General features: G+C 36.4%; 4 protein-coding genes across 4 annotated transcripts; 2 read left to right on the plus strand and 2 right to left on the minus strand.

Moving 5' to 3' along the window:
• The first annotated feature begins 7808 nt into the window (after positions 1–7808).
• Positions 7809–10107, plus strand: LOC136228497 (acetolactate synthase 1, chloroplastic). Its single transcript, XM_066016945.1, has one exon. The coding sequence runs from the start codon at positions 7886–7888 to the stop codon at positions 9836–9838; it is 1953 nt and encodes a 650-aa protein (XP_065873017.1). The 5' UTR covers positions 7809–7885; the 3' UTR covers positions 9839–10107.
• A 2960-nt stretch (positions 10108–13067) lies between these two features.
• LOC136228530 (uncharacterized) lies at positions 13068–15113 on the minus strand. The gene is made up of 3 exons (XM_066016949.1): positions 14477–15113; positions 14245–14401; positions 13068–14156 (listed from the first exon to the last, which is right to left on the minus strand). The coding sequence occupies exons 2-3, from the start codon at positions 14329–14331 to the stop codon at positions 13236–13238; spliced, it is 1008 nt and encodes a 335-aa protein (XP_065873021.1). The 5' UTR covers positions 14332–14401; positions 14477–15113; the 3' UTR covers positions 13068–13235.
• A 1180-nt stretch (positions 15114–16293) lies between these two features.
• On the plus strand, positions 16294–17220 carry LOC136228537 (glucuronoxylan 4-O-methyltransferase 1). Its single transcript, XM_066016962.1, has one exon. The coding sequence runs from the start codon at positions 16294–16296 to the stop codon at positions 17218–17220; it is 927 nt and encodes a 308-aa protein (XP_065873034.1).
• A 222-nt stretch (positions 17221–17442) lies between these two features.
• Positions 17443–22302, minus strand: LOC136228513 (TITAN-like protein). The gene is made up of 7 exons (XM_066016946.1): positions 21764–22302; positions 21080–21206; positions 20522–20846; positions 20343–20401; positions 19425–19470; positions 18839–19251; positions 17443–18256 (listed from the first exon to the last, which is right to left on the minus strand). The coding sequence occupies exons 1-7, from the start codon at positions 22045–22047 to the stop codon at positions 18236–18238; spliced, it is 1275 nt and encodes a 424-aa protein (XP_065873018.1). The 5' UTR covers positions 22048–22302; the 3' UTR covers positions 17443–18235.
• Positions 22303–23242: the final 940 nt, after the last annotated feature.

Here is a 23242-nt window from a genome sequence, read left to right on the forward strand (position 1 = left end):
ACACATGGACTTGGTGGCTATCGACCATCGGGGAATACACGGTAAAGTCGGGGTTCCGGGCTCGCATTGAGGGTCAACCTGGTGAAATGACGGATAGGGTTTGCGGGATTATATGGAAGCTGAAGGTACTTGAGAGGGTGCGCTGCTTCCTTTGGGTGGTGAGACAGAAGGGGCTTCTGTGTAACTCAGCACAGGTCCGAAGACACATCACCCCGAGCAGTGCCTGCTCAGTCTGTTCAAGGGAGGAAACTCAGATCCATGTACTTCGCGACTTTTCTCGAGCGAATCATGTATGGCGGAGACTGGTGCCAGTGCGGTTCCAAACCGTCTTCTTCCAAGGTAATTTCAGAACTTGGTTTGAGATGAATATTGCCTGCAAGTCTGAAGTTGCAGGAGTTGATTGGAACGTAATTTTTGCAATGGGAATATGGATGATCTGGAAATGGAGGAACCTTTGGGTCTTTGAAAGAAAGGAGGTGAGTGGAATTGCTTCGGATACAGTGATGTTCCGTGCACATGAGGTGTGGAATGCAGTGGAGAGGGATAATCCTTTAAATCCACGGACACGGGTTGAGAAATGGATCACTTGGAGACCTCCGGATATGGGTTGGGTTAAAATTAACACTGACGGGGCAAGCAAAGGGAACCCGGGGCACGCCTCGGCTGGGGGTTTAATCCGTGACCATAATGGCTCGTGGTTGGGAGGTTTTATGGTGAATATTGGGATCTGCACAGCAGTACTGGCCGAGTTGTGGGGCCTTTACTTCGGGCTTACCCTAGCATGGGAGAAAGGTCACCGGCGGGTAATTTTTGAGCTGGACTCTACTTTGGTGTTACTGTTCATGAATAAGCCGCCAGGACACCACCACCTGTTAGCCTGACTTATCTTCAAATGTCTGGAGCTGAGAGATAAAGATTGGGAGACTCGGTTTGTACATACCTATAGGGAAGAGAATCAAGCGGCGGACTGGCTGGCGAATTACGCAAGTGCTCTTAATTTGGGTCATCACGAGTGTGGTGGGCCTCCTGCAGACCTCCAGGATATACTCTTCGCGGATACCAGTGGACGTGCATTACCGCGACGGGTGCTAGCTATTTAGTTTTCTTTTGTTGCTGAATTTTTATTTTCTGCTTTTTCCTTTTCTGTTTTCTTTCTTTTGTTTCCTGGGCTTCTTGCCTTCCTCTGTTTACCAAAAAATAACATTACAAAATATTAGAGTAAATTATACCAATGACACTTGAACTTTATTCTAATTCAAATTTTGATACCTAGATTTTATTTTATTTCAAAAATATATTTCAAGTAAAATGACTGGATAATTTAAACTTTGGTCCCTAGATTTTATTTTATTTCAAAAATATACTTCAAGTATAATGACTGGACAATTTAGTATCTTTAATCGGTCCGGCCAATGTGAATTTGACAAATTTTAATTAAAAATTGGGACATTTTACATGAAGGTAGCTGCTATATTTATTTTGTTTTTAATAAAGTAAAACTTACTTCATGTGTTTTCACGGATTAAATGCATCATTGGTCACCGAACTAACATGGTTGTCTCAAAATGGTCACTAAACTTCAATTTGTCACAATAAAATCACTCAACTTTGAGTTTTGTCTCAATTAGGTCACTCCGTCGATTTTAGTGGTGAAAAAACATTGGAATGATGACATGGGTAACACGTCAACACGAATTAACTCAAATCTCTGACCGAAACGAAATGTGACAGCCACATGTCGGGTATTTTTATGAAAAAAACTAAATTTTATTTTTATTTTCATAAAAATAATCGACACGTGATAGCCAAGTGGCGCACATGTAGATGTCATGTGTCATTTCGGTTAGAAATATGAGTTGTCTCATATTGACGTATCACTTATGTCATCATTCCGATGTTTTTTAATCACGGAAATCATCATAGTGATCTAATTGAGACAAAACTCAAAGTTGAGTGATTTTATTGAGACAAATTGAAATTGAGTGACCATTTTGAGATAACCATGTAAGGTCAGTGACCAATAGTGCATTTAACCCGTGTTTTCACCATTGACTCATCCAATGCTAAAAACACACAGTAAAATTTACTTTGTAAAAAACAAAAACAAAGTAAGCATAGAATGTAACTATATTTAATGATGAAAGGAAAAAGCTATCATTTTGCTTTTTAATTTTTGATTAACATATATAACTGTAGATAGAAAAACTTAGTAGTTAAAATTACTAATCTTATAATGTAATTTTTGAAAAAGACAAGCATCATTAGGTTCCTGATCTTTCATTTTTTGATTCATTAAGTCATTGATCTTTTATTTGAATACATTAGGCTCTTGATCATTTATTTTTGGTCTTATTAAGCCATTGATGACTAAAAAAAGTAATTTTGAACATAAAATTTGGTTAACATACTGTTATTAATTGCACATGCATTCAAAATTTGTAACTTTTCACTATTTGAAAGCAGTTTTGGATGTCTAATGTGGCTATAAGAAAACTATAAAAACCTTGATTCAAACCGTAAAAAATATATTTTTTAATAATTTCAAATACATATGAAGTTAATAACGTATTTTTAACAAAATTACATATTCACAACTTACTAATTTAATCATCAAGGGCTTAATGAGACCAAAAATAAAAAATCAGGAGCTTAATATATCCAAATAAAAAATCAAGGATTTAATGAACCAAAAAAATGAAAGATCAGGGACCTAATTATGCTTTTTGCCAACGAAAAATATGAAACGAACAAATTCGAAACTAATAAGTTATTTACTTCAGTAACAAAAAGTAATCTAATGTTTTCTTCAATGCCCCTCCAAAGTCTAAATAAACTATGAACAACAAGACGGCCCTATATTGGATCACAAATAGGATAGATTTTTTGTTCTTATTTGGACTTGCATCAAAGGGATGAATGAAAATTCTTATTTTACATTTATGGCCAGTGTTTTAAGAGTTCTTAAAAAGTATCCGATCTTTTATGTCACTTGAAGGACCTTCAATTCATATTTGAACATATATATCGCTTAATAATTAAAATAGTGGAGCCTCTTATAATAGGTATGAGTTCATATTTAATTTTTCCGTCGAGTTTGAGATGCATACATTGTTAGGGCGATTCAGTCTATTGACAAAGGCAAATAAAAATAAGATTTTCTTCACTAAGAGAGATAAAAAAAAATTAAAAACTAAAAAGAAATTATAGAAATTAATTTCAAGTAGGTTCTTCCAAACTCGATCTTCACCTCTCCAATTTTGTGATTTTCAGTATCAGAATCGCCAAATCGATCTTCTACCCCAACACCAAAATCCATTTCCACCAGGTTCTCCCAAACTCGATTTCTAACTTAGAAAAACCTACTGGAAATCGATTTCTGTATTATTATTTTTTACTTTTTACTCTCTCTCCCCTAGTCAAGAATTTTCTTTTTTTATCTACATGGTAGTAAAGATGTCCAAGTCAGCAGTCTGAATCCCTTAACGTTCTTGTCATCCAAACTCGATGAAAAAGTTAAATAAGAGTCTGATCCATAATAGAATCAATGATCAATGGCTCAATATTAAAAAACAATTTATCAGAGGACTTAATCCTTAAAACATCCAAAGTTTAGGGGTTTAAATATGTTTTTTCCCAATAATATAATGACATCTTTTATGTTGATATTTTCATGGTAAGTTACATGTTAGTCATTATTAAACTAACTATTTATAACTATCTAATATTTATAAAGAATTTCTTAAAATGTCAAGTGCTTCAAAATAAAAGTGTTTTTAGCATCAAATAAAATCTCTAAAACTATTTAAACTTTTTTTTTTATTTTTAAAAACAAAAATATAACTATCTATATGATAAAAGTAGAATAAAAATTTCAAAATATGATCTTACAGGCCATTTCCTCTATTTTCACACTCTAAACATAATTTGAAACACATATGGATCAAAGCTTATTGTATTTAAAAATAATTGACCAAAAATTTAATATCTATCTAAAGATTATAGATAATGTGTTAAAAAATTATTAATAGACTTAATATATCAATTTAAAAGATAAATAGTTTAAACCCATTTTATTCAACTATTTATTGTTCATTGTTGTTATTGGTTGATGTTATTGTTAGTGGTATTTTTTAAAATTAAGTTGTTGCCGGTGGCTGAATAAAAATCCATATTTAGAAAATAAAGTTAAAATTAATAAAAATTTTATAAAATAATATAAGATTAGTAGAATTTGAAACTATAACCTTTTATTTGAAACTGTATCTTAATAAACTCAATCATTTTAAAATATTAAAATAATACTATATATATATATATAAACCAATAGTAGGAGATTACAATAAGTAGAAATATCACTACTCATGGGTAGAGCTCACCAGATAGTTGTGACCTCTGTAGACTCTAGGCTGATTGCACCATCTTTTTTTTTTTTTGGTAGGAACAAGAAGGAAAAAACAAAGAAACAAGAAAAAACCTAACTCGGGATTAGCCTAGAGAAGCTAACCCCCATGGCATCTTCCAAAAGGAGCGAAGAAAGGAACTCGGGAGGAGAAGAGAAAGTCGTAATACCCCCCATCCCCTCATGGCCAGCAGCCGTCAGACGATCCGCCACTCGATTTTGCTCTCTAAAAATATGACTGAAGTTGATGGAGACAAAGGAAGGACAAATCCTCCTAATACCTTTTATTAAATTTTGGCTATTTAAACAAATAGCATTGTTGTCTGAGATCATTCTGATAGCTTCAAGATTATTAGATTCCACAAGCAATTTTTCCACTCACAGACTCTTAGCAAGATTAAGACCAGAAAAAATCTCCCAAAGCTCAGCCGTAAAGGACGAGCCCAAGCCAACCCTGACAACCAAGCACCACCATCATCTCTCAAAATTCTCCCTGCAGCGATTTTACCATCCTTAAGGCAAGAACCATCAGTATTTATTAATATATAAATATAATCCTTAAATTAATAAAAAAATAATATAAATAGTCAAATAAAAATTACAATGAAAATTTTAAACAACTTTTTAGGCAGCATAAAACAAAATAACAATTCAAATCGGATAAGCGCAGACTCGTTGCTATCAATTCCCAAATTTGCCACAACTATGATAAATGGGTATAACAATTACATTCTTCAACTTTATACTTAGGATCGTCTGTTTTGCCTATTGTTTGTTGTTATTGTTTATTGATGGAAAAAAATGCTTTTTCAAAAAAAGGAATTCACTGCTTTTATAAAAGACTATTTTCCAGATGTAAAAAGCAAACATGATATCAATAACCAGAAATTTAAAACTTTCACTATTAAAGTGAAAAGACAAACATGAGTATAAAAATAACAACCAAATACCCCTTACTTATATTATAATTTCAAAATCCAACATTATAACCCTTAATTATAAAATTAATAGATATGATAGTATAAGAAATTTTAATTTTATTATATTTTGAGATCATTTTTTAAGTACTATTTGATTAGAAAAAGGAAATGGCACTTCCACACAAAATTAGTTGTAAATAATTTTAAGGGAAAATTACAAAACTAGGTCAAATGGAAGGCCCATTTACATATTTAACCCATTTACTCAACCTACTACATATCTAGACTCATTTTGTATGACTTTCCCTTAATACCCCTAACCTTCCCACTTCCTCCCTTACGCGAACGTTCTCTCCCCTTTTCTCCTTGGCTGCGCGAAACGGTGGCAGCTCCCCCATTAATGATTCTAAGACTTTTGATCTTCCTATCTTCCTTTAAATTGCACGAAATCTGCTTCATTTCTCCAAATCACAATGAATTTCTCTTCTTCCTCTCTTCATCTCTTGATTCTGCAACTTCCTAATCCTAGAAAACGAAGTCATGGTTCTTCATCTTCCATTTCCTGCTCATTCGAAGAAATGGTGGTTCTACGTTATTTTCATCGTTTTTCTCAGTTTATCATATTGGGTTCATCAAAAAATGTAAGTACAATATATACTGTTTTTTCTGCGTTTTTCCCATAAATCCACTTAGCATATGCGGTTATCGCGAGATCTTCGGGGAGAAATTTTTCGATTTCACTTCGCGAAACGCTGATTACGCGAAGTTTGCGAGGTAATTCGATAAATTTCTCTCGCAGACTCCGCAAAATCATCGTTTCGCGAAATCAGAGCGTCACATTTTTCCTCGCAGACTCCGCGAAATCATTCTTTCGCGAAGTCAGAGCGTCACATTCCTCCTCGCGGATGTCGTGAAATAATTGTTTCGCTAAGTAAAATCACCATCTTCCTTGCACATTTATGTTCGCATACTTAGCGAATCATCGTTTCGCGAAGCCAAATCTTTATTTTTTCTGACTAACACGATTAAATTTTTCTGAAGGTGGTTGAATACATAATATTCATTCCTGGAAGCTGGTGTGTTAGGGTGTCATGAGAGACATCCATTCAAAAATGCCTGCACTTCCAACCATCAGTTGTGAATAAAAGTCTACACCGTGGAACATGTCCATTCCTCAGTGGTTAATAAGCGCCTATGTGTCGTGAGACATCCATCCATCTGTAGTGAAAAGTAGCCTATGTATAATGAAGTGATTTGTTAGGAGTTTATTGTGGCAATCTTAGTGAATAGTAGCCTATGTATTATGAAGTGAATTGTGGCAATCTTGTTGTAATTTTTGTTGTTGTTGTGATTTTAATGTTGTTACTGCGGCAATTTTGTTGTAAATTTTGATAATGTTATGATTTTAATGTTAGAATCCGTTGTTGTTTGCCCTTTTTTGTTATATACCACTTCGCGAATTAGCTTCAAAACACATCCAGGCTTCGCATATGCGAACTAAATTCATCAAGCAAACCCAAACATTTACTTCGCAGACTTCGCATAGTATGGAATATGCGAAGTCAGACGGGATGGGGCGAGCCGCGCGTAAATAATGGGGGTATTAAGGAAAAGTCACACAAAATGAGTCTAGATATGTAATAGGTTGAGTAAATGGGTTAAATATATAAATGGGCCTCCCATTTGACCTAGTTTTGTAATTTTCCCTAATTTTAATTATTTTGAGATAATTATCAGTTTTGAGTGATCGACATTAAAATGGTACATGATATTAATAAAATGTAAATTTAAGGAGACATCACATACAAAGTATATATATATAAGGGTTAATACATCATTTGCTCTCTGAATTTATCCAAAAAGTTTGATTGACTTTTGAACTTTTAAAGTAGCCTGATAGTCCTCTGAACTTGCATAAAATATTTAGTAGCTCTCTAAATTTGTGTAAAATGTAATCAATTGATCATTCGGCTGTAAAAAAAAAAAATAAGTTAAATGCGCAAAATGTATTACACGCGTCTTAAAAAAAGTAAAATAATCAATATCGATATATTGTGGTTGTAATATTAGATAATACAAGGTTTATAGTTCATCAAGTAATAACTTTATTTTTACTCTATTATTAAATTATATAATAACATTCTAAAACATATATAATACACTTTTTATATTTAACTTATCAAGTGATTAATTGATAAGTTGAGGAGGTTAACTCAACCTTTTTATATAATTTGAAGAAACTATTTTGAAAGAGAACCAACCAATCAAGTTTTTTCTAGACAAACACGATATATTAAGCCTTTACATAATAAAAGTAAGTGATAAAATTTCTAAGGGGCATGTGTGTAATTTACTCTATGATAAATCCATGGGGCTGAATGAAATTGCTAGCCACATCCCTCCCATGGACAAGCGTCACAAACGCAGGTTCAGAAGACAGCGCGGACGGGCTATATAGGTAATTTCGCATGGTCCTTCAAATTTAAAGAAAATCAAGGGCCACGCATTTCACTCCCTCTTCCGCCACAACCTGCAAATTCACTTCTAAGTTCCTTCTCACTCAACAATGGCGGCGGCTTCCTCTGCAGCCACCTCCTTCTCCAAACCCTCTGCTTCCCCCTCCTCCGTCAGATCCTCAATCTCCGTTTCAAGATTTTCACTTCCATTTTCTATCAATCCCCAATATAATGTTCCACGCCGCTCTCTCCACATCTCCAATTCCATCTCTAAACCCACCATCCCTGCCCCCTCCATTCCTCAAACCTCTTCTCCAAGATTTTCACCTGATGAACCTCGCAAAGGAGCTGACATTCTCGTCGAAGCCTTGGAGCGCCAAGGCGTCACCGACGTCTTCGCCTATCCAGGAGGAGCTTCAATGGAGATCCACCAAGCTTTAACTCGCTCTCCAATTATCCGTAATGTCCTTCCGCGCCATGAGCAAGGTGGAATCTTTGCTGCTGAAGGATATGCGCGCGCTTCCGGTAAGCCCGGCGTCTGCATCGCGACCTCCGGTCCCGGCGCCACCAATCTTGTCAGCGGTCTTGCAGATGCACTCCTTGACAGTGTTCCCATTGTGGCAATCACTGGTCAAGTACCTCGCAGGATGATAGGAACCGACGCATTTCAGGAAACTCCTATTGTTGAGGTAACTCGATCGATAACCAAACACAATTATTTGGTGCTTGATATTGAGGATATTCCTAGAATTGTAAGTGAGGCTTTCTTCTTGGCTTCCTCTGGACGGCCTGGGCCTGTGCTAATTGATGTGCCAAAAGATATTCAACAGCAATTAGCTGTTCCCAATTGGAATGCACCAATTAGATTACCTGGTTACATGTCTAGATTGCCTAAAGACCCCTGCGAATTACAGTTAGAGCAGATTGTGAGGTTAATTTCTGAATCGAAGAAACCAGTGTTGTATGTTGGAGGAGGGTGTTTGAATTCCAGTGAGGAATTGAGGAAATTTGTAGATTTAACTGGGATTCCAGTAGCTAGTACTTTGATGGGGCTAGGTTCTTTCCCACTTAACCATGAGTTATCTCTGCAAATGCTTGGAATGCATGGAACTGTTTATGCCAATTATGCAGTGGACAAGAGTGATTTATTACTTGCATTTGGAGTTAGGTTTGATGACCGTGTGACTGGAAAACTTGAAGCTTTTGCAAGCAGAGCCAAAATTGTTCATATTGACATCGATTCAGCTGAGATTGGGAAAAATAAGCAGCCCCATGTTTCTGTATGTGCAGATATTAAGCTGGCCTTGCAGGGTATAAACAAAATTCTTGAGAGCAAAAGCTTCAAGAGTAAGATAGATTTTGGGAAATGGAGAGAGGAGTTGAACGAGCAGAAAGGCAAATACCCATTGAATTTTAAGACGTTTGAAGATTTAATTCCTCCTCAGCATGCCATACAGGTTCTTGATGAATTAACCGACGGAAATGCCATTATAAGTACTGGTGTTGGGCAGCATCAGATGTGGGCTGCTCAGTTCTACAAGTATAAGAGACCCCGACAATGGCTAACATCAGGGGGATTAGGGGCTATGGGTTTTGGACTTCCAGCTGCAATTGGGGCTGCTGTTGCTAATCCTGGTGCAGTTGTGGTGGATATCGATGGGGATGGGAGTTTTATCATGAATGTCCAGGAGTTGGCTACTATTCGGGTGGAGAATCTTCCGATCAAAGTATTGCTTTTGAACAATCAGCATTTGGGTATGGTGATGCAATGGGAAGACCGATTCTACAAGGCAAATCGAGCTCATACATATTTAGGGGATCCATCAAACGAAACAGAGATTTTCCCCAACATGTTGAAGTTTGCTGAAGCTTGTGGGATCCCTGCTGCCCGTGTGACAAGAAAACAGGATCTAAGAGCAGCAATTCAAAAGATGTTGGATACTCCTGGACCATACTTGTTGGATGTAATTGTGCCCCATCAAGAACATGTGCTGCCTATGATTCCAAGTGGTGGTGGCTTTAAAGATATTATAACAGAGGGTGATGGGAGATTGAAATACTGATCTTTCTAGCTGCAAGTGCGTTGAGGAAATATGTAGTTTAAGTGTGAGTTGATGCTTTAATATCAGGTGTAGCAGGTGTTTTTGTGTACTAGTCGCTGTTTTATGGTTTTTGTTTGGACGAAATCTTGCCATATTTGTTATGTTTTTGTTAGTTTGGCTAAGTAATTTGTTGTAGTACATATATTTTAGGTAATAATATGCTTTCCCAGAAGGGGTTGCCCTTCACTCCTTTGGTGATTGTGTTAGTCAATCAAATGAAACTCTTACTAGCCGCCGGTTTCTTTGATTGTGTATGGAACTACGGATGAAGGTGGGATTAGATGCTAAAATTCTCATTTGATAACTTCATTTAATGGACTGATGTGGGGAAGAACATCAAATTTTGTTTACAATTTACGCTTTACACTATTGCCATTCCAGCCTGAATGGACCGGCAGCACCATGTTATAACTTTTATAACAGTCAAATGTCTAAATTTCTTTAGGGTGGTGTTTTCTATTTGATGTGTCTAGCCGGGTAGTGGATGAGATTTATTTAAGGAACTTTGAAGTCTAGAAATGAGAATGCAGTTGTGATTAAAATACTTGGTGGAAGAGCTCTTTTTCTTTTAAAAGGGACCAATTCAGTTCGAATCTGAATTAGTTTGAACTGTCAGTTTAGAATTGGATGGTTTAAAAGATTGTTTTTTGAAAGGTAACAGCCTCCGTTGCTTGTGGTGATATTGGGGCACTGGAGCAGACTAGAGGCGCCTCTACCTTGTGATATTGAGGCACTGGGGGCAGACCAGAGGCGATTGAGGTGATCGCCTTTAGCATATGAGATAAGAGTTAACTCCTAATCTTAATTGGACTCTACAATTGGAAATTCCTCTCGTAAATTGTATAAATATAATCACTCGGTAGTACCTTATCTAGGATTATTTACCAACTTTAGAAGGTTTTCTGTTTCCGAAACATGAGTGAAACAAAGAATTTGACAATTTCTCTTTTTTATTGGTATGTTTGCATTGTTCAAGTTCTTCCTTGCCTTTTCTCTCTCTTTCAGAATTGATATGGGGAATTGGTATTAAGCTTATATATATTATTATTGGAGAATTGGTATGATTTGCTTTGTTTCTTGCATAGAAGCCATCCATATGGTTGATTTAATCGTGTAATTATATTTACAATATGAAGTATTAAAAATTGATATTACTTTTTGACAATTAAACGATATTTTGAAAATTTATATTAACTTCTTATTTTATATAAAGAATTATATTTTTAGATATAATATTACATTTTTAATAATTGTAAATGTTTATATTCTTCGTATTTACATTTCTTTTTCATATTTCCGTTCTTTTTATATATGATGTTTTTCGGTGTATGTTTCCGTATTCATGCATTATATCCCAAACCTCTTCAACAATCGACAACCCTCCTTGTCGGACCAACTATTATAGATTGTTCTTTTGATAATAGTAATGATGAGTGGTTAATAGTAGATGATTGTGTTAGAGGATGGTGATTTGAGATACTCTAATGGAGTGGAAAAAGATGTGGTATTGTCCTAGGACAAAAGACTAAAGTATACACTCACCTCTAATGCTAGGCCCAAGAAGACATAGGATAGATGAAACACAAGACTAAAGTATACACTGACCTCTAATGATGCTAGGCCCAAAAGACTAAAGTATACACACTCACCTCTAAATAGGGCTGTAAACGAGCCGAGCCGAGCCGAGCTTTGGCCTGCTCGAGCTCGGATCGGTAGAATTCTATCGAGCTCGAGCCTCGGTTCGAGCCCAAATATCTGTTCGAGCTCGGCTCGTTTAGCAGCTCGTGAGCAAACGAGCTGCTCACGAGCCGAGCTCGTTTAAGGCTCATGAACCGAGCTCATTTAAGGCTCTCGAACACCTCGTTTTAAAATTCTTTTAGCAGTGCCTATTATCAGTTCCTAATATCACCCATCAAAATCATGAAAATAGACAAATCGCCGAACAAAATCATGAAAATAGAACGAATAAAATGAATAAGAGCTTGAGAATATCCAAATCACTAAACAAAATCATGAAAACATACAAATCACTCATCCTTCAAAGAAAAAAAACACATGTAGAGGTTGAGATTCAAATCACTCATAGCAATTGTTGATTGATGAGTAGATTATCACTGATTAACACTTATTCGTAAATAGGCAGAGGTCGTGGAAGCTTTGACTGGCGGAACTCAAGCAAACAGATGGTCGTCGTCGAATGTTGTTGCACGGCAGAGAGAAAGCTTAAGAGGTTGGGCGGCGGAAGAAGAGAAGTGAGAGCAAAGAAGTCTTTGTTCAAGAGTGAAAAAACCCTAGATAGTTAGCAAGACTTAGTCATTAGTATGGTATATGGGCTTAAGTTGAAATCAAAATAAAAAGTATATTTATATGGGCTTTTAAGTTATATGGAAAAAAATGGGCTTCAGTTATAATTTTTATGTATTGTATTGATTTGGCTATATTTCTAACTTCTCATTTTTAATTTAATATAATATTATTTAAACGAGTTTTTATCGAGTTTGTTCACGAGCTTTTATCAAGCTTGTTCATTAACATTATACCGAGCTTGCTCGCGAGCTTTCGAGCCGAGCTTTGGCCTGCTCAAGCTCGGCTCGTTTACGAATCGAGCCTAAAAATCGTGTTCACGAGCGGCTCGTTTAGAAATCGAGCCGAGCCGAGCCGAGCTTTTATCGAGCCGAGCGCCGAGCTGCTCATGAGCGGCTCTGCTCGTTTACAGCCCTACCTCTAAAGTTAAACTTTTGTTTCTTTTAACTTTAATTTTTGTTAAAATTCACCATGTTACCAATAATAGTTTTTATCTCAGAAAAATAACACTATTCACATAATTTAGTCTTTTAGATGGTCCTGAGTTCTATCTATCTATATGGGTCGCTTGTCCATTTTTAAAGGATTGAACTTTAACTAACAAAATGTCAAAGTTGAAGAGCTTAATCTTACTAAATTAAAGTCAAAACTTTAACAAGTACACATTTTTAAAACATGATTTTGCCTTAGGAATATCCCAAAACTGCTGCACTCCAAGGTTGGAGTTCCTGTTGTCTGCAAACTAGCGATCATGGGGTAAATTACATTTACTATACCTATCTTTAGCCCGTTTTGTATTTTGGTACCTTATCTTCACATGCTTAAGCTGAAATAACAGTAATTTAATCAGGAAAAAAGGCTTGGGTTATTAAAATAACAGTAATCTAATCACAATATCATCAAAATTCATTTCATGAAAAGAGTAATTAATATATATGCCACTGTTTTCTTTATGTAGAAAAGGATAAAAAAGAATCCCAACTCCAGAACTGTATAGCTCTCCTCTTGCTAACCAATATTCACATACCATTTAAACTCTTCCTACCATATATAGCTAAGAATAAGTTGCTGAATTATCAAAAGATTTCTTCCTGACAAGAAGGCAAGTAATGCTTGAAGGATTAGGCTCTGCACTATCAGGACTGCACAGTACAAAATCTGGCTTGTGAAGTGCAAGATTCATGCTGTCTTTCCCAACCACAAGTGTTGTTGCATCAAGCAGCACATGCCATGAATTCCTATGTGCTTCCGATACCCAATGCATAGAGTATCGGGTACCATTTACGTCCACCGGGTAAGAGAATAACCCTTTCGGGCTATGCTTGCACTTCCTCCTGAAATACTGACTAAGTTGTGATCCTTTTATCCTCAAATCCAACCATGTTTCGGGGGCTAGTATCACTTTCGATTCCTTGTAAGAGGCGAATTCGCGTATGTAATCCGTTTCTTCAGGAAGAACAGTCATGTAGAAATTCCCTCTGAAGAAAGGGTAACTCTCACCTACTAACATCATTGCATCCTTATGGTTTGGTGTAAAGAGAACAAGATACTCTTCATTAGGTAATCCACAATGCTTCAAAACTCGGTTCTGGGCTTGGATTTCGGGTATCGAAATAAAACTCCCCGGAAAAGAGGATTTCTTGGTGAGAATATCAAGCAGCCTGGATGGTTCTAGCTGTGTTCTGTCCAAGTCAGGGAGATTACTACCAATGGAAGGCGACGAGGCACTAGTCCTTGGCGATTTTCGCCTATCTTCAAGCATAGTTTCGGAAGCCTCTTCATTGATGCAAAGAGTGGAAAGATCAATCTTTTCTCCAACAACATGACCTGCATATTGTGGATACTTTGCTAATACATACTGTTCAACATATTGCCTTTCAGATGGTGTAATCGGACCGGACCATCTCAGATCCAGACCCCGGATTGTTGATATAGCTTCTGCTATAATGTGTGCAGGAATAAGAGTATTTGCTTTCTGTTTCATTCACATGTGTGATAAGTTAGATAAACACTAATAAAACATACAACTTACAGTTTTTAGAGTAATAGACTTTTGTTTTTACCTTAACAACCATACTGCTTGGTCTGCCATTTTCTGTTTCTGGTTTCACTATAGCTGCAAAAAGAGATTTCTTGTGTTGACCTTCCATTATAGCAGGGATGGATCTAGGGGTTCACGGGACTTCAGCACCCACTGATCGTTGGAAAACTCAATTGAACCTGCGTAGGAAAGCTTTATTTTTAGGGTAAAGACCCAAAAAAATTTCAATTAAGCAGCCATAGGCATTACAGCACCCTTATCAGTGAATACTTGATCCGTCATCCAACCGTAGATCTTGCTATGGAAGCAATATCTTCTTTCTTGTTTATCCTCATGAAATCTGCTAAACACTAGGCAAATTAAGAAGCAATAAAATGAAGAAAATATAGGAAGTTAGGAAAAATGGAGGCAGGTGTGAAGGGAAGACTTGGGCAACATTAAAACATTTGTTGTTGCAGAGATGGATCTGATGTTGTGATTATTATAAGAAAGTGATTAAAGAAAAGGAAAGCCGACAATGACAACAGCAATGTGTAAGAAGTAGAGGGAGGCATGAAAGAGTAGTTAAGGTAATTAATTAACCATGGTTTATTCAAATAATTAATGTATGATTAGTTGGCTTGAAGATGATGAAGAAGAGGAATAAACCTTTGGTTATATCATTAATTCCTTTGGCTTACCTCTTGACTTGTATAGCAATACGACTCTAAGCAAGTCAAATTAAACAATCAAACGCCTTGGCTAGCAAGAAACCTGTGAAAATGTCATATTTTACATTTTAAAATTAGGGATGGAAAGCAACCATTTAATTAAGGTTTGTTTAAATTTTATGGGAGAATAACAAGATTTGGTGTAGTGAAGTCAAATGGAACCCTTCTTCATCAAGGGTTATCAATATCTGACAGGATAACACGATTTACCTAAATAATGAACTTCACAGACACGATTAATTAATTAATTAATGTGCAAAACTCTGTAAAATCTCATGGGTGAAGGTATGGTATAATAGTTGGTTGATGTCACTCTTGGGGGAATTTAGTACAGAAGAAAATATATAAAGAAATTAGGTGATATGCCTTGAAGAGATGCCCTGAGGGAAACAACTTGGGTAGAGACAAAGTCACATGAAAATATCTTCTATTTTATAATGTGCAAGTTGATATTAGTTAAATATATATTCCCCTTTTCTCTTCATATGATTGGATTAAAATAAAATACGAAGCTTCTAGACTTGAATGAACTGTCTTGGCATGCCAGTAATACCCAACTGAATTCAACTTAGGCTTTAAATTAAACCAAGACTTGAAGTTCGTTATATAATTCTCTAATTCTCGTTCTCATTGACTCTACATGGTTTCTATGATCTTCCACTGCCGACATCCAACTAAAATATTATGTTACGCCTTCATCTTAAAAAAAGTTAATGAAATGACTTGGGCATCGGAAAAGTCCCCGCCGACCACCGACACCTCCTTTATTTTGCAAGAAATAATTAAACATGGTAGTTCGAGCTAGGATTGGAGGTGTGGAAACGAGGATTTGTTGGTGATAATAACTTAAATTCTTGTCATTGCATTTACCCCTCAGCCCATGCTTCCATCAAAAGTGAGTTAATTTGATGATATACCTGACCTTTCACAAATTAATGGGTGGAGGATTATATGCTAACACTAGTCGTTACAATAGGACCAATTGGGTTCGATTGTGTCAAAATTGATTGAAACTTTGGAAGCATCCATCCTTGCATACCTTAACCTTTACTCAAAAGATCCCAAAAAGAGCAATATGACAACAACGAACTAACGTCTGTCTCCTTTCAAACATGATTGAAATGCCCTTTTCTTGTACAATTCACAACTGATACACTTTAGGCACCATTTATTTGTTAAATGGTAACAACAGCAATTAGGTAAGACACTACTTGAAACTAAAGCAAACCCTCCTCCTTCCTTCTTCTTCACTCTTAACATATTAATGTTAGAAAATCCCCACCAATACCCTCTCTGATTGAGATGTTATCTTAACAATCTACTAGACTACTGCTCAAAGCACGAGGCAAGGATCCAAAAGAATGCCCCCTGATTTACCCCATTATCGTTCCTTTGCAACTCCTCTTGTTAGGTTCTCACCTCCAACTTCTCCTAAACCACATTTCATCATACCCAAACGAAATCACAGTATGAAAGTTCCTGGAAGAAAGATCATACCTCTGCTTGTTTTCGTTTTATCAACCATCTCCATTCTTAGACTTCTTAGAATTGCTACCTCTACATCATCTTCTAGCCCTCCATTACCTGCATTCCATCCAAGTCTGCAACTTAAATGTTCTCCAGATTGCACCGATGTTTCATCGTACCTGCATAGCAATCCAGCCACCCAAAGTAAGACAGTTCTCACAAAAAAGGAATTTAAGCTTCTGTCTGATCTCATTAAGCATAAAGCCCCTTGCAACCTCCTTATTTTTGGCATGGAGCCAAAGTACCTAAAGCTCTCTTCAATCAACTCGGGAGGCATCAGTGTCTTTCTAGAAGACAATACAGACAGGATAAGCAAAATTAGAGCAAAATCCAACAACACAAGAATCTACAAGGTCAACTATCAAGTACCTGCAAAAGATGCTTATGAGCTGCTCAACCATGCAAGGAAAGACCCATCTTGTTCTCCCAGCTCAACAAGACTTCAAAATTCAACGTGCAAACTAGCGTTAACAAGTTTACCTGAAGAAGTTTATCAGCAGAAATGGGATGTAGTAGTGGTGGATGGACCTAGTGGGCACTCCCCTGAGGCACCAGGTAGGATGGCGGCAATCTTCACTGCTGGTATGATAGCAAGAGCTGGAAATAAAACAGATGTATTTGTACATGATGTGGATCGAACAATTGAGAAGTGGTTTTCTTGGGAGTTCCTGTGTGAAGAGAACTTAGTTTCATCCAAGGGTAAGCTCTGGAATTTTCGGATCACGAGTACAACAAATTCTACAAAGTTCTGCACTGACTAAACTTATTGGAGTGATGGTTTTCTTAGCTGGGTTAACTCCATATACAGATTAACTGCCTAAAATTCTTGTACACACTTTGCCATAGCCGATAACATACCGATCAAGAAACGTAATCCACCACATATGCAAGTCACCACCATGCGTTGAAGACAACTTCCAAGTATAAAAAATGGAACCGCATACATACATACATACATAATCATGTAAATACACATCCTTGAGATGTCTGCTGCGTCATTATTTTATTTGGCTTATGTACAGCGTGGGAGCACTTAAATTTCACATTGTCTAGAGATTTTTTTTAGATGAAAGTAATATTTTACAGAAACCGCATTCTTCCATGAGTGGTTCTACTTCTTATCCAGGTATGCATTATAACCAAAAAAAAAAAAAAAAATCTCCACTCCATCTTTCTCTCTCTCTCTCTCTCACATGCAAACACACACAATATGCGTGTGTTTAGGAAGAGTGAAATATACCTTGGATTTGAGCATTGTACAAACCAAATAATATGGTACTTAACATCTATGTTGCACGGACACTTCTAGTTAGTAGCGTTTCTGCGTGTCCGTGTCCATTTCGTTTGTAGGCTATTTTATGAAGGTTATGTTTTAGAAATAACGTTTCTGTGTCCATGTCCGTTCCCGTGTCCGTGAACGTGCAACATAGCTTCACATTGATCTAGTTTAAATACCAAACCAGAAAAAGAAACCAATCATATTTTCTCGAAAACAAAATGTGCGACATTTCATTCAGCAGCCATTCAATGAGTACATCAATGGGACCTCAATTCAAGCATTATCATGATTACAGCGTAAAAAGCTACTTTGCCGATTTTAGACTGAAGAACACCAATATCCCTTGTCACTTGCAACTGCAACATGCAACTCAGTCTATCTAGAATTTGAAAAACGAGTAGAAACGACCAAAAAAAGAAAAAAATGTACACATTAACCTCACCACACCCATCACCTGCACTATCATCCATTTGTATGATGACATAAGTTGCTAACCATCATTCACCTGTATCCTTTCGCTGTATGGGCAAAATTATGAATGTGTAAATCTAAGGGAATTCATACATATAATTCAACACCAAACAGATTACAGAACTTCACAAATCAATACAATTGATGCCAAATGTAAGTACAGTCTTGTAAAGATCAGAAGTAAAAAACTATAGTTCGGGGCTATCACGTAATTCATGAGACTCTCATAACAAAAAGAGGTGGACGGATGTTCCGTCTGAAATAGCAACATGTTCAAAGAACATCTCATGTTTTTGCAACTCTGTTGCTATAGACTCATGAAATCCACTTCAGTCATCTAGTTGCCACATCAAGGGTGATCCATACTCAAGCAGCAACACCCGACGTAAGGTATAAATTTAACCAAAGGCATATTAATCTATGGTTCAGTCCTAATATTTAGCTAGAAGTTTACGCAAAATAGGTGCCAATAACTATATGTGTTTGCTATCATGTAACTGACGCATGCACTTGGCAACATGACAGTTGAGACAAGAGCATGTCTCCATTATCTTGCTGCAAAGGATGCTAGCATGAAAAAATAAATATATTGAATGTCATAATATAGCACTTAAGAACTTGGTGCTTACCATTCTTTTACTTATGTAAGGCTGTATTGTAATAGGCATCTCAGAATGACTTTCAACCTTGATTGACTTTTGCTTCTCCTTCTCATACTCTTTTCTGGATTCCCTTCTACTACCTGATTGCCAAACTCTGCCAAAATTAGGAAGCCAGTCGGCATCAAAGTCACTCTTGGCAACTTCTCCTCTCTTTTCCATCTCTAATTCAACCTTTCTTCTCTCTGCCCAAGCAGCTCCTACCCTATTTGGGTTTAATTTTTTTCCAGACTTCTTTGAGATGCTAGATGAGATTGGTTTTAATTTAACATTCAACTGGTTTCCTTCAGTTGCTTCAAACCAAGGAGGAGGCGCTCCAGTGTGCACATTTCCTCCAGCCCTTTCAGGAGGCACCGCGAAATTTTGACTAGTTTGCTGTGAACCTGACAAGATAATTGTTGTTTCTGATAAAATAGCATACTAATAACACTCAAGGCTTCTGGCACAACTTCATTTACATAAAATTGAAAGGAATGCCACAACAAGATAACAACACTAAAAGCATAGTGTAAAAGACAGAAGCAGAAGAATTAGAAAATATAGTCAAAATTATTACCCTGTGAAGTGCTTGCTCCACTTACTATTCCTCTGCCCTGAAATACCTGCCACAGAAATACCAAAAATGGATATGGAATAGTATATAGTCTAAAATAACCATACTGTTACAGAAGGAAAAGAAGATATTATGTTGCAGAAATATTAACTGGCAAACCATGATACTACAAATTCAAACGCTAAATGGCAGTATTATAATGGGTATTAAAAGATTTCCAGGAAAATTCTCAAAGATAAACTATCCCTGAACTAAAGCAGTCTCAATATGAAAACAGGGCCAAGAAAGATGAATGCAGCTGTTTGCACATGGTAATGGTTAACAGTTAAAGGTATATCAATACTCTGATCAATAATCCTAAGAAGAATCGCAAGAAAAGAATGCAATACCTGTGCAAATATATATGCATTTATTTACCCTTTTGTGTGAATTTAGTGAAAAACAGCAATTGGATCACAATAAATTAGATAATACACTAATGGCAATGTCCATCATAACATGATGAGCAAGGATTCACATTATGTAGCTTCCTAAGCACCTACCATATTTCAAATTACGGAAAAGTGGGGGGTTAAGGGAATTGTAGTCTCAGGTACTCTCAGCATAGTACCTAAATCAATAATCAAATTTTACTTCAGAAAAAATGTAAGCCAAAATCCTAGAGGCCCCCAGCATGACCTTGTCAAATATGCATACATCTGTGATATGCTCGGCACTTTTCAACAGACAACTATATAGGCAAACAATAAATTCGAAGAAGTTTCTAGCTACTTAACATACTTCAGTAGTTACCTACTCAATGGTAACACGTATAAACATGGCATAAAGGAAATATCAGTAGAACTAGAGAAACAAATCAAACACAAAAAAAAATATCCAGTTTGTGGAATCAAATAAAACACACAGAGGTACCGAACTTACTGCTCTATCACTGAGATTGGACGATGACAATAGAGGAGGCTGTGGGCTATTGAAATGAACTGCAAACCAAACATATTTAGCTACCACAGGAATAGCATTCCTTATAAATATATTCCCATGGAACAAAAGGAGCTCAACAAAATGAAAACAAACTAGTTCATTGAACAATTAAACTATACCTGTTAAATCATATGATTTAGATAGACTTGTACCAGAACATGCATCAACAGGCAAAGAAGAGACAGCATTAAGTGGAAATGCCCCGATATTTGCTTCTGTTGAGAGACCTGAATTGGATATCTGATACTCATTTGTATAATATTGTAAAGGCATAACACCATTTGAACAATTTGATTTATGAGGTTCAAAATTAATGTTCTCAAATCTATTTATATTTTTATGGTTGAGTTCATTTTGGATATCATTTGAAGGTCCAACTAGCACATGAGATCCACCACCAATTGATCCAGATTCATTCTCCAATGAGTTGCACTTCTTTTCCCACTGCAGTTATCATAAATAGTAATCAGTCAACCATCCTACACCTTTTAAGTTTTAAGTTGTTTTTCCTCTCATTTTGGAACAAGAAAAGGAATGCTGCAAAAAATTCAAGATATTATCTTTTTTCCCCTTCTAAATCCTTTCTCTACTGGTAGACTATCATATTTGAACTGCAGAAATCCCCTCAATAATTCAACACCCATTTTAATTTTCACAGCATAAAGTCACCATAATACCTTAGCTACATCAGCTTCCAAAATTCGAAAAGTATCCATGTTGTCCGTCCCACCACCATATTTCCAGAAAAAGTGCTTCAAGTTCTTCAAATGATCATCACTTTCCAGATGAAGTATTGCATTAGCGCTGTTTTTAGGAAGGAAAGAAGTACATAAAAGAAGAGGTGCATTAATACTAACAAAAGAACTTTAAATGATTGTAAATGGATTCACTGAATTGATTAAAGCAAAGAAATAAGGATATTATATTAGGGGAGCGGCTATTCTCACTCCAATTATCTGAAATCCACTCCATACTTAGCATGAGAACTCCTTAACGAGCTTGCAATCCTAAACAAAAAAGACTACTCGTAGGTCCTATCCTCTTGTGAATAATCTAGTCATTTTATTGTTGGATAAATAGCTAACTACAACATGCATTTAAGAAAAATGGAGTATGAATTACCAAATTTTCTTTTCAATAATGTTTACTCAATTAAAGCAACCCATACTGGACCCAGCCTAAATAGAGTTAATTCATCTAACAATTCCCCTTCTCTTCCATAACTAATCCGAAATGTTTCACCACAGCGCTTCCATTAACAATCCACAGCTCAAACATAGGTTCAAACTAAGCTAATGACAATGTTAAGTATAGCAGTTAAAGGAAACGAGAACTAAAGCAAGTGAAATTAAAATACTTACCAAGCAAAGGAGCTTCCGATCTCATCGATATCAGCATCGCAGAAGACGCACCAAAAGCGATTGCGGGAAGCGTGTTCTGGGCGCAAAGAACTAGGGTTTTTGAGAAAGAACACAATGTCCAGGAGCTTGCTACGGAATCGAGATAGGAAAGCGGAGAGAGACTTTTTATGATTCGGATAGTACTTATGGGCCGGTCCTTGGTCGTGATTCAGATTGCAAACCTTGCAAAACTCGAATTCACTTCTTTTTTTCTTCTTACTTTTCTTCTCACCAATGTGGCTCATACCGTTGATTTTGGGATTATGGTTAGTGTTAGCTTTAGCAATCTTGGAATGATCATCCCCTTGATCTTGCGGGAATTTCAGAGTGTAGCCCTGTGAGGAGGGAAAGTCGAGCGACGAGAGGTGAAAAATGCAGCAGAAGGCTTTCGAGTAGAGGAAAACGCACCGTATTTGCTCTCCAAAGTGTCTGTTCTCTTCCCGCTAATTTCCAGTTACCGGGAAAAATATCCAGCTAGAAGGTTCAACCCTAACCGCCCGAACCCCGTCGAATTTAATTGAAATCAAACTTCAGCTGATTTTATTTAGGCTTAATACACAAATAACCTTTGAACTTGTCCAAAAGTTGCAACTGTCCCTCCCAACTTTCAATTGTAACAACTTACCCCTCAAACTTATCTAATTGTAAAACATAACCCTCAAAATTGTCCAATTGTAAAACATAACCCCAAATTGGGATTTTTTTACCTCGTACTTGAAGAAACAGTAAGAACATTTCCTCGGATTCGTATCACGCCATGAAATCTTCAATGGAGCTATTTCTCCACATAAAAATCTTTTCACCCCATAATAGGAATAACAAAAAGAAGACCGTTAGGTTGAAGAATAAGTTGAATTGGGGATTTGGTTACTTAAATGTTGATTTTTTTTTGGTCCAAAGATCTGATTATTACATTCCACGAGCATTGCATCTTTTGTATTTCACGCATTTCTTTAATTGCAGTCCATGTCAGCAATTTGGAATTATGTTTTATAATAGGACAAATTTGAGGGGTTATGTTTTACAATTGGACAAATTTGAGGGGTAAGATTATAATTGAAAGTTGGGGGACAGTTGCAATATTTAGACAAGTTCAAGGGTTATTTATGTATCAGGCCTTTTATTTAATATTATTAAGGCCTAATACATAAATAACCCCTGAACTTGTCCAAATATTGCAACTGCCCCCTCCAACTTTCAATTGTAACAACTTACCCCTTAAATTTGTCCAATTCTAAAACATAACCTCAAATTAGGAATTTTTTTACCCCGTACTTGAAGCAACCGTTAAAACGTTTTCTTGGATTCGTATCACGCCAAAGATCTGATTATCACACTCAACGAGCGTTGCAACATTTGTATTTCACGTGTTTCTTCAATTACAGTCCATGTCAGCAATTTGGGGTTATGTTTTACAATTAGACAAGTTTGAGGGGTTAT

Source organism: Euphorbia lathyris, chromosome 1 (genome assembly GCF_963576675.1).
Source record: "Euphorbia lathyris chromosome 1, ddEupLath1.1, whole genome shotgun sequence".
NCBI lineage: Eukaryota > Viridiplantae > Streptophyta > Magnoliopsida > Malpighiales > Euphorbiaceae > Euphorbia > Euphorbia lathyris.

What these genes read in the sequence shown, in the direction of transcription:
- LOC136228513 (XM_066016946.1), bottom strand. Translation starts at nt 22,047, where the DNA reads ATGAGCCACATTGGTGAGAAGAAAAGTAAGAAGAAAAAAAGAAGTGAA. An exon ending in ATCGGAAGCTCCTTTGCTTG is followed by an intron (nt 21,207 to 21,763) that starts GTAAGTATTTTA and finishes TCCTAAAAACAG; the next exon opens with CGCTAATGCAATACTTCATC. An exon ending in CTTACATAAGTAAAAGAATG is followed by an intron (nt 18,257 to 18,838) that starts GTAAGCACCAAG and finishes TTGCCCATACAG; the next exon opens with CGAAAGGATACAGGTGAATG.
- LOC136228497 (XM_066016945.1), top strand. Translation starts at nt 7,886, where the DNA reads ATGGCGGCGGCTTCCTCTGCAGCCACCTCCTTCTCCAAACCCTCTGCT.
- LOC136228530 (XM_066016949.1), bottom strand. Translation starts at nt 14,331, where the DNA reads ATGGAAGGTCAACACAAGAAATCTCTTTTTGCAGCTATAGTGAAACCA. An exon ending in CAAGCAGTATGGTTGTTAAG is followed by an intron (nt 14,157 to 14,244) that starts GTAAAAACAAAA and finishes TGAATGAAACAG; the next exon opens with AAAGCAAATACTCTTATTCC.
- LOC136228537 (XM_066016962.1), top strand. Translation starts at nt 16,294, where the DNA reads ATGCCCCCTGATTTACCCCATTATCGTTCCTTTGCAACTCCTCTTGTT.